Source organism: Elephantulus edwardii, unplaced genomic scaffold, assembly GCF_000299155.1.
Source record: "Elephantulus edwardii isolate Elephantulus edwardi_28Jun2011 unplaced genomic scaffold, EleEdw1.0 scaffold00078, whole genome shotgun sequence".
Lineage (NCBI taxonomy): Eukaryota > Metazoa > Chordata > Mammalia > Macroscelidea > Macroscelididae > Elephantulus > Elephantulus edwardii.
The window spans coordinates 5,745,092-5,756,761 of record NW_006399828.1 but is presented as its reverse complement, the minus strand read 5'-3'; the positions used below and the strand labels follow the sequence as shown (position 1 = coordinate 5,756,761).

Genomic DNA, 11,670 nt, shown 5'->3' with positions numbered 1-11,670 from the left:
TATCTCAGTCACAAAAGGACAAATACTGCATGGTGCCACTGATGTAAAATAGGACTGACCTCGGGCTTAGGTGGAGACTGAGATAGATGGGTTAAAAAATGTATACTGCATTGTAACAAATGTGGGTGAAAACTGTTTAAGAGGGGAAATTATTAGGTATTTTTGTCATGACGGGAGTCCAGAGTGAAGGCTGTATAGTGGAGTGGACCTGGGTGGAGGGATTGTAAAACAATGAAAGAATTTTCTTTTACTTTCTCAAGAGGGTAGTGTACTAGAGGGGAGGGCTGGGAAGGGAGAAAAGTACAACAATGAATGGATGGAAATCCAAAGTCTCTGTACATTTTCATTTAAATTAATAATACATTTTTTACAAGAAGAAAAATTAGGAACTCATGAAATATTATTCAAAATGGGTGACCCTGGAGGATATTATGCTGAGTGAAATATTTCAGTCACAAAAGGATAAATATTGCATATTGCCACTGTTGTCAGACGGGACTGACATTGGTTTTGAGGGAAGACTGAGAAGGGGGATAAATAATGTCTACTGCATTGAAACAGATGAGGGAGACAACTGTTTAAAAGGGGTATGTGATTAGGTATTATTGTCATGACAGGGGTCCAGAATGAAGGCTGCACAGTGGAGTGGACTTGGGGGAAGGGTTGTGTAATAATAAAAGAATTTTTCTTTTACTTTTCAAAGAGAAGAGCAAATTGTGGAGGGGAGGGTTGGGCAGGGAGAAAAGTGCAAAAATGAATGAATGGAAATTCAAAGTCTCTGTAAACTTTCTTGAAAATTAATTTGAAAAAGTTTTCTTGTAGAGATTAAGAACATTTACAACAAACTATATAATGTTGTTGTATCTGAGAGGACCTGTATTTACTCTTCTCTTAACGGAAAAAGTGGCCTAGAGCCACTTTTTTATCTTGTCACTCTGACAAGTACAGTCTCATGCAAAATCCATAGTTATTGCTCAGTTTCAAGTTCTCATCACCTCGGATCTGGATAATTGCATTAGCCTACGAGTTTTCGTCCATGCATTCAGTTTTACTCTTTCAATTCATTGGTCACTGGATTTTTCATCAGTCACAGTTTTCCTCTGATCAGCCTCCTGGTCTTAAGACTTTAATTATTATTAACCTACATAAAGGGAAAATGAAAAAACTTTAGAATAAGAAACATTCTATATTCCTTTGTTATATGCCATCAAGTTGCTTATGACTCATAGCGACCCTATGTACTCTGAACCCTGCTCTATCTAGAGCCAGTGTCATTGTCTCTGATGCACCTACCCCCTGGACCCCAGTCACTGAGTCAATCTGTCTCATGATCTTCCTTTCTTGGTGCTGTCCCTATACCCTCCCAAGCATGCTGTCCCTCTCCAAGGACTGGTCCCTCCTTGCAACATGCCAAAGTATGTCACATGGAGCTCAGAATCCTTGCCTCCAAGGAGGAGCCTGGTTTCACCCTCTTTAAGATGGACCTGTTCTCTTAGCAGTCCATGGTATATTCAGTACTCTTCTCCAACTCCACAGTCACATACATATTTATCTTTCAGTTTCTGCTACTCATTTATGAATAAGCAATCCAAGGTCTGAAAATCTTAACTGAGATTCTTATCAGTTTATACATGCATAATGAGTTTTTCTTTTTTCTCCCTTTATTTCTTAGGGACCTGTCTTTGCTGTGTCATTTTCAAAAGCTGGGGAGCTGTTTGCATCAGGTGGTGCAGATGCACAGGTTTGTAAATTATTTTACCTCCCACTTTGGTTTGGTCAAAACAAAACAGTCCTTGACCTCTGCTAAGATTTGTATAGCCAGCTGGTTTTTTGTATGTTTGATGATTATCAGTGAGTTTATATTTTGAGTTAATGATAGAAAGTCTGCTATTTCATAACAAAAATAATGCCAATTTTGGTAGTTTAGGGAACTCTAGTACCATTTGGAAGCAGGAGTGGCATCCACTTCCTAAACAACATGCCTCTGGAAACTATGAAATTTGATAAATGTTGATAGTTATAGAAAGGCTTCAGGCCTTTTGTTCATAGGGTCACTATGAGTTGTGCCTCAACTTGATGGCAATCAACAACAATAAAAAAACAACAGTACCAATTACTTTATTCTACTTATTTTTATATTTAATCATGTGTATAATTGATGCTCATTATGGGTGTAGCACTTAGATATATTGTCTAAATTTTTTCTCTTCTTGAGGATCAGTTAATACACTTTATGCTAGAAAATCTTCATTTAAAACAAATTAACTGCCAGTCATTTATAACTAGATCTGTTGGTAAAGATAAGTTATCAAGCTGAAAAGAAGGGTTTGACATTTGAGAGGAGAGAATTTTAAGGTAAAAGGATATTTTCTTGATAATGGAGTTCAGATTCACTTAAAAGCAATTTGAAACACTAAATCTCTTTCCTCTCCCTGAAACAGAAAAAAAGTAACATTGAGAAGTCTTAGAATATTTGAAATATGTATCTATTATCCTTTCTGACAGTATTTGTTTTAAATAAAATCAGTTCTGTCTCATACTTGCATGCAAACAGCATGACTGATTTTTCTTTCTTTTTAAAAAATGTGTATAGGTCTTACTTTGGAGGACTAACTTTGATGAACTGAGTTATAAAGACCTTATTAAGAGAAATCTTAAAAGATTTCATTTTGATTCACCACCACATCTTCTTGACATCTACCCAAGATCACCACATCACCAAGATGGAAAAATTGAGAGTGTTGAAGTGAGTATTTTGTTGACGTTTGATAATGTTTAAGTGTCCAATGGGGGTTATTAATCAACTGAGTGCTTTCCTGTCTACTGGCTGAGGAAATTATCGAACAATATCACTACTTAAACATGCAAGCAAAATCTTGTGTACTGTGGTTGTAGATGAAAAATCAAATCATGGGCATTTGATGACTGTAAAATTTGAAACAGCTTCATAGTTCAGCTGGGTTTAGATTATTCATATGAAGGTCATTAGGAGAACAGGATGAACAGAGAAGGATTTTTATAACAGTTATTTGAAGTAGGTATCCTGTGGCCCTTTTATAGAAAAGAATATGAATAATCTTCTTGTTGTTGTTGTTAAGTGCTGTCGAGTTGCAGGTGACTCATAGCAACCCTACGAAAGAGAGTCCTCGACGCTTGGGTGCCTTTCATCATCTCTCCAGGTTCATAGGGTTTCCGGAGGCAAGCTGTTATGGAAGTGTATGCCACTCCTCCTTCCAAATTAATAATCTTATGAAGAGTAAAAAAAATTAGATATTAAGCTTCATAATTAAGGCCATTTTATTGTCTATTGTGGTTAGTTTGCTTCTGAGTCAAAAATGACCCATGCATAGCTGACCTTCCAGCGAGTTTTTAGAGGCAGTAAATCACACAGGAGGAGACTGCCCATCAGAGCAGCATATATTTTAAATATGTAATTACCTGTATGATTTTGTTGACACGGTATACTCTCTTCAAAGAAAAATTTCACTTTGTTCCATATTTGGCTGGCGTTAAACCTAGTTCTTTACCTTTTGTGTGATTTTCCTTAATCCCATTTTACTTCCAAGAGCTGATAATAAAAAATTACTATTGTCTGTTCATCTGATCATTTTATTATTGCCAGTTCCTTTCTTTGCCTGTAGACTAAATCTTTTGAGTTTCTAAAACTCAATCTTGACTAGCAAAAGTTTATATCTTATACATAACCTTTATACACTTCCAGTCTCTCTCTGTTCTCACTCTAATCATTCTTTGATTTTTATTTCTCTGCTCTTGGTCTTTTTTATTATGTCAAGCTATCTCCTACTCTCTCTGTCTTGGTCTCTCTGTTGTGTGTGTACTTTAATTTTTGTTTTTAATTTAATTTTACTTTTAGATCTTGCTTGAGCTATTATTGTTGAGTTAATTTCAACTCATATTTTAATCCAGCCTTATTTGAAGTTCTTTTTTTCATTTTTATTAAACTTTATTAATTTTAATGAACATTTACAGAGATTTTGGATTTCCATTCATTCATTGTTGCACTGTTTTCTCTACCCTCCTCCCCAGTTCGTTTTTTTCCCCCCCTTGAAAGTCTGTTTTAATTGTCCCATTGCCACAGTGCTTGTCAAAGCCAGTTCTGATTAATCTCCTTTGTCAGTGTGTCCTTTGCCATTTCCTATCACTCCTCCCTGAGAGAGACTTCACCCTGATTCATAAGGAAAAGGGGATGGCGTATTCTCTTAGCTACTTCCTGCTGAAAAGGGATGCTGTAGGTTTCAGGGTGAAGATCTTCTCTCACTACTCTAAAGGGCCCCTTTGGCAATAGGAAACACGTAGACTATTGTGGAGATTGATTTTGGAATTTAGATGCACTGTTATCAATTGTGCTTAGCCATATATGTTCATATCCTTGAAGATGCATCATGGAACTGTTGTAGCCTGGAAGATTTATTTGAAGTTCTTGTCCTAATTTGTTTCAGCAGTGTTTATTTTTGACTCTTGCTCTAATTTTTATTCCCTTTCTCCCTCTCTTCTTCCCTTCATTTCTCCTGCTTCTCTCATTCCCCAACTTTCTTTATATCATTTTTGTTTGTACCCTCTAGTCCCTTTAAAGTATTTAATACTGTGTTTCACCACTTTTTTTTATACTACTCATTGTTTCATTTAAAAAAATATTTATTTCCAAGAAAGAGCATAATGTAACTTGTGACTCCTCACTTCGTTGTTTGTTTGCTTGTTTCTTCAGTTATGTATGTGCATCAGTAGCTCTCCTATGGAATAGAGATATTATTGAATATATTCCCATATACTTTCTTTCTTTTTTTTTTAATTTATGCAAGTTGATTTTCTTGGTCTTTGCTGATGTTTTATGTTTTAGCGTATCTGTGTCTTAGTTGAATTTGGTCAGGAGGGACCTTGCTGTTCTGTCATTCACTTAGCTGTCTTTGCAGAGTCGTAGAACTGCAGGCTGACTCCTGGTCTCCTTATTCCTACCTAATTCAGAATGTTTGCATAATCCATTGGACACTTCAAACCATTTTCTCTGTGATTTGCTGTCTTCTCCACTCCACTTAAGAGTGCTAGATTTTCTTTAAAATGTCAACAAGTTGTCTAAATAGTTCTCCTCCAGTATCGGGCCAGAAAACAGTAAAACCAGCTGGGTAGTTTTGGACAGCTGGGTCAGAGTGACCTAGGCAGACAAAATGACTATAAACTATTATTTCTCAAATATACACTTAATGTCCATTAAAAATTGACATATTTGTCTTGGAATTAGACTTCAGTTGTATTATACAGAAAATTAAGCAATGTGACTGGCTTTTGTTACTGGCCTCAGGAATTTAGTCTCTGGATGCCCAATTTAACTTATGTGCAAACATGTGAGAATCTCTATAAAGAAGGATTAACTTGCTAGTAGCTAACAACAATAGCATAAGCACTCATGATTACTTAAATTAAACTTACAATATAACTTACATTTGCAAAACATCTTCAGATCCTGTGATAGAAAAAATGCTGGCACAGAGATAGGATTTTACATATGAACATCACTGCAGACAAATTTTAAAAAGATCTATTTAAGGGGAGCTCTGGTGGCCTGGTGGCAAGAAGCTGCACTGCAATCCCAGAGGTACATGGTTCGAATCCACCAGATGCTTTGCCGGAGAAGGAGGAGCAATCACCTCCTGTACCAGTCAGATCTGATTTGTCGGTACACGCACATAAAATTTTAAAAAAAAAAAATCTATTTAAATTGCAGTACATTCCCTGCTTGAATATTATTGTTTTTAGGGGCAGTAAATACTGGATGACTCACAGCCACCCTATAAACAACAAATCAGACCCTGCTCTACCCAGTGTCATCAGTTTATCTTCCCCAACAAACTTGAGTTCATTGCCACAGTCACTGTCTCAGTCTATAATACTGAGAATCATTCTTTCACTGACCCTCCTCCTTTCCAAATACGACAGCCCTCTCCAAGAACTAGCCTCTCCTAACAACATGCCCAAAGTATGTTAGCTGAAGCTTCACCATCCTTGCCTTTAAGAAAACTTTGGTTGCATTTCCAAGACATATCTGTTTGTACTTTTGACAGTCCATGGGATATTTAGTACTCATCTCCAACACCATGGTTCAAAGACATCAAGTTTTCTTCTGCCATCCTTATTCATTGTCCATATCTCAGATGCATAACAGGTGATTGGGAGGACCCTGGCTTGAATTGAGTGCATCATAGTGTTTAAACTGACATCATTGCTCTTTAGGACTTTGGAGAAGTTTCTGACAGCAGACTTTCCCAAATCTGTATGTCTTCTGATTTTCTGACTGCTGAAAACAAGTGCTGATTGTGGATCCAAATAAAGTGAAATTGTTGACCATTTCGATCTTTTTTCCATCCATCGTGATGTTGTCTATTGGCCCAGCTCAAGTATTAGAAGACTTAATGTTGTGAAAATGTTAGCACCACCCAAGGTGATCTGTAGATACATACTGTCTTTATCTTAGTTTCATCAGCATTTCCCCCTGCCCCCACTGAAATGGAAAAACTAATAACCAGCTTATATGAAAAAGACAAAACCAAACCAAGCCCACTCTCATTGAGTCAATTAGGACTCATACAAACACTATAGGGAAGGCTTCAATAACCAAACATCATTTATAAAATACAGAGTAGGATATTTCACACTTGCAGATCTCAAATCATTCTATGTAGCTCGGTAACCAAAACAGCTTACTAAGTTCAGTGACAGACACAGAGACCAGTGAGACAGAACTGAGAACTCGGAAATTGTCTGTCCATGAATAACTGATTTTCAGTCAAGGACGCACATTCACTCAATAGGGGATGAAAAGCTCACCCTTAGTTGTTTTTCATTTTGATTGTGTTTATTTCTATTTTACTGAGACTCCTTCGAACAGTGGCACTTGTTCTAACAGAACAAGGAGATGCTAGATGCTTTAAAATTTGCATTCTATAGCAGGGTTGTATTTTTCACCATACTTATAGAGTCTATATATGTAGAGCAGATAATCGGAGAAAGTGGACTATATTAAGAACACAGGAGCAAGGTTGTTGGAGACTCATTAAAACCTTCTTTTTGTAGTTGTCTTAGCTTTGCTCACTGAAAGAGGACTTAAAAGTATTTACTGATGCATACCAAAAACTACAGCCATCAGTGTGGATTACACCTCAACATCAAAAAAGCAAAAATCCTCACAAGTGGGTCACTAGTCAAAATTATGCTAAATGGAGAAAATATTGAAATTATCATTGATTTAATTTTAGTTGGCTCTATAATCAACTTCTATGGAAATAGCTCTCCAGAAATCAGACTATGTATTACGTTGGATGTATCTTCTGCAAAAGATCTTTAAGTTGTTTAAAGTAAAGGTGCTCCTTCAAAGGATGACTTAGGCATGCCTGAATGGATTTTGTGTACCCCCCACCAAATATGTGCAATTTGGCTAGACCATAATTCTCAATATTCTCCTTTGTGTTGTAAATCCTAGGAGGGGCTATTCCTTGGAGGAGGACATGATGCTGGGAAGAGTGGAGGGTTGGCGAAGGAGAGAAAGACCCTCAACTAGGTAGATTGACAGGGTGACTGCTGCAATGTGCTCTTGTGTGTCAGGAAGTGTGAGGATGGTGCAGGACAGAACAAGGTTCAGATATTTTATTCACAGGGCTGCTGTGAGTTGTACTCTAACAAGTGGTACCTAACAAGAACAACAACAAGGGTGTCAAAGAGTTAGAATAAATGATGATTACATGGTGATAAATCATCCCAGTGATGTAATCATCCAACCAGTTGTAAGGGATTCAGGGTGGGATGTGGCACCCTCATTCAGTTCACATCCTTGGTTAGGCTTAAGAACAGTGTCCTTGAAGTGTGACCTGTATCACGTTTTGTCTTCAGAAAGTTAAAAGGAAAGAGATGCAAGCAGAAGAGGGAGGACCTTGGTTTCACCAAGAAAGAAGAGCCAGGCGTTTATCAGCTGGAAAACTCATTGAATCAGGGGAAAGAGAAAAAGCCTTCCCCAAGAGCCTACATCCTACATCCTGAATTTCTAGCTTCCTAAGTTATAAGAGGAAAGATTTCGGTTTGTTAAAGCCATTTGCTTTTGGTATCTCTACTATAACAGCACTAGATAACTAAGACTCCAAGGCATTGGTATGTTCAGTTGCTTTATATGCATGGCAGAATTTGACAGTGCATAAAGAAGTCCAGCGAAGAACTGATGGCTTTGAATTATGGTGTTGGCAAAGAATATTGACTATACCAGGGACTGCCAGGAGAATGAACATGTTTCTCTTGGAAGCAGTACAGTCAGAATGCTCTTTTGATTCAAGAGTGGCACGGCTTCTCAAAGGGTTTTATACACATTGTTGTAAAGTTCCATTAAATAGAATACGACTCCTAGTGATCCTGTATAAACAATAGATCTGATTCCTCTCCTACCCTGTGCCATCCTCATCATCTCTGACACACTTGAACCCATTACTGCTTGTCACTATGTCATTCCATCTTGTTGAGAATCTTCTTTTCTTTTACTGACCCACCATGTTTCTAAGCATAGTGTCCCTTTCCAAGGAGTAGCCTCTCCTACAAACATACCCAAAGTATATGAGACAAAGCTTTGCCATTCTTGCCTCTAATGAGCACTCTGGTTGCACGTACTCCAAGGCATATCTGTTCTTTTGGCAGTCCATGGGATAGTCAGCACTCTTCTGATCATCACAGCACAAAGGCATCAATTCTTCTTCTATCGTCTTTCTTCATTATCCAGTTCTCAGATGCATAGCAGATGATTGGGGAGACCATAGATAGAATCAGCTGCACCTTATTCTTTGAGCTGGCATTGTTACTCTTGAACTTTGGAGAGGTCCATTAGAGCAGACTTTGCCAATGCTCTACGTCTCCTGATCTCCTCACTGCTGGAACTAAGGGTCTTGATTGTAGAACCAAGTAAGGTAAAATTGCTGACAGCTTTAATTTTTTTCTCTATCTGTCATGGTGTTTTCCTTTGGCCCAGTGGGGAGGATTTTTGTTTCCTTAATGTTATGTAATCCACATTGAAGACTGTAGTCTTTGATCTGCAGCAAGTACCTCAAGCCCCCTTGCTTTCAGGAAGCAAGATTGTGTCATCTGCATAACCCAGGTTTTTTATATGCTTTTCTTGAATTCTGATGTTACATTCATCTTCATAAAGTCCATCTTCTCAAATTATTTGCTCAGTATACAAATGAAATAGATACGGAAAAAAGAGGAGAGTCCTGATATATGCCTTTCTTGATTTTAAACTGTGCAGTGTTCCCTTGTTCTGTTCCTTTTATATATATTCATTCATTCCCTGCTGTACATTTTCTTCTCTTCCCTTTCCATTCCTCCACCCCAGTGCACTTTGCAATGCATCTCTTGTTCCAGATTGTTATTGTTGTTATGTGCTCTTGTGTCACCTGTGACTCATAGCGACCTTATGTACAACAGCCCTAAACCCTGCTCTATCCTGTGCCAATCTTGCTCTCTTTAACACATCTACCTCCATTACCCCAGTCACTGAATCAATCCACTTCATAGAGGGTTCTTCCTCTCCTGCTCTGTCCCTCCACCCTCACAAGGACTGGTCCCTCCTTGTAACATGTTCAGTGTCTATCAGACGAAACCTTAGAATCCTTGCTTTCAACGAGCAGCCTAGTCTCACCCTCTCTAAGATGAACCTGTTTGTTCTCTTAGCAGACCAGGGTATATTCAGTACTCTTCTCCAGCACCACAGCTCAAAGGCATCAATTTTTCTTCTATCATCCCTAGTCATTGTCCAGCTCTCTGAAGCATAGCAAGTAATTGTAAAGACTATGTCCTGCATCAGGCCACCTTAGTCTCCAGACTGACATTGTTTCTCTTCAGTACTGTATAAAGGTCTCTGTCAGTCGACTTTCCCAATGCAGTTTATCTTTTAATTTCCTGGCTGCTGGTACCAAGAGTGTTGACTGTAGAGCCAAGCCAACTAAAGCTGTTAACAATCTCAGTCTCTTCACTGTCTATCATGATGCTGCCAATCGGCCCAGTGGTGAGAATCTTTGTTTTCTTGATGTTGAGCTTCAATCCATATTGAAGGCTACAGTCCTTGACCCTCTGCAGCAAGCACATGAGGTCCTCCTCAGTTTCAACAAGCAGGGTTGTGTCATCTGCATAATGCAGGTATTGATGAGTCTTTCTCCAGTCCTGAGGCCACATTCCTCCTCGTACAGCCCAGCCTCCTGGATGATCTGTTCTGTATATAGGTTGAAAAGGTATGGAGATAGGACACATCCTTGGCATACACCCTTCTCAATTTTGAATCATGCAGTGTTTCCCTACTCTGTTCTGATGACTGCCTCCTGGTCCAATGATAGATTTTGCATCAGCATGATCAAGTGTTCTGGGATTCCCATTCTTCTCAGCCATAATTGATTGTGGTCCACACAGTTAAATTGTTGATTGTGGACATCATTTGTTGACATACGTATAATGCCTAATCATATATTCCTTTTGCATATTCCTTACCCTTATCTGACAAAAGCTTCTTATCTAGATCTAAGTTCATATAAGTGTAATTATATGTTCTGGAATCCCCATTCTTCTCAGAATTAGCTATTATTTTTTATGATAAATGCCTTTCTGAATAAAACCCAAATAAACATCCTTCTGATATTCTCTGCTTTCAGCCAGGATCCATCCATCTGACCCCAGTGATATCCCTGTTGCCATGAGCTCTTCTACACCCAGCTTGGACCTCTGGCAGCCTTGTCAATGTACTGCTCCATCTAGTTTGGGATGATCTTCAGCTTTTCTGATCTTCAATATTTTGCTTACTTGTGATATGTTTGACACTTTCTACATTCTGTTGGATCATGTTTCTTGAGAAGGGGAACAAGTATGGATCCTTCTAGTCAGTGAGCCAGGTAACTGTATTTCAGATTTCCTGGCACAGACAGGTGAACATGTCCAAGGCTGCATCTGTTAGTAAAAACATGTCAATTGTTATATAGTTAATTCTTCAGAGCCTGATATTTTGCCAATGCCTTCAATGCAGATTGAACTTCTTCCTGCATCACCATTGGCTCTTAATTAGATGTTACTCCCTTAAATATCTCAGTGCCAACCAATTCTTTTTGGTATGATAGTTGTTGTTGTTGGTGGTGACCCTGTGAACAAAAGATCTGAACCTTGTCTTGTCCTGCACCATCCTCACTTCCTTACACAGAGGAGCCCATTGTGACAGTCACCTTGTCAATCCACCTGGTTGAGGGTCTTCCTCTCCTTTAGGGACTCTCCACACTTCCTAGCATTATGTCCTTCTCCAAGGATTTGCCCCTACTAGCAACATGCTCAAAGTACATGAGGTGAAGCCTCATCATTCTTGCCTCCAAAGAGCATTCTGGCTGCACCCTCTTCAAGACATATCTATTTGTTTTCTTGGTCCTCCATGGAACGTTCGGTGCTCTTCCCCAAACACCACAGTTCAAAGGCATCAATTCTTTTTCTGTCATTCACTGTCCAGGTCTTGTATGCATAGCTAGTAATCAGAAAGACTATAACCTGAATGAGACACACATTATTATGCAAACTGACATCACTACTCTTAGATAGGACCCTTACTGCAGATTTTCTCATTGCAATAGGTCTTCTTATTAACACCCTTGCTCA

The 11,670-nt window shown here is 38.5% G+C and overlaps 1 protein-coding gene across 1 annotated transcript in view; it reads left to right on the top strand.

Annotated features, from left to right (window-relative positions):
• The window catches only part of POC1B (POC1 centriolar protein B), a 175,151-nt gene that overhangs the window by 90,880 nt on the left and 72,601 nt on the right, over positions 1-11,670 (top strand). The window contains exons 7-8 of the mRNA XM_006889502.1: positions 1,673-1,741; positions 2,594-2,746. Coding sequence (XP_006889564.1) covers positions 1,673-1,741; positions 2,594-2,746 — 222 coding nt within the window. The remainder of the gene's footprint in view (positions 1-1,672; positions 1,742-2,593; positions 2,747-11,670) is intronic.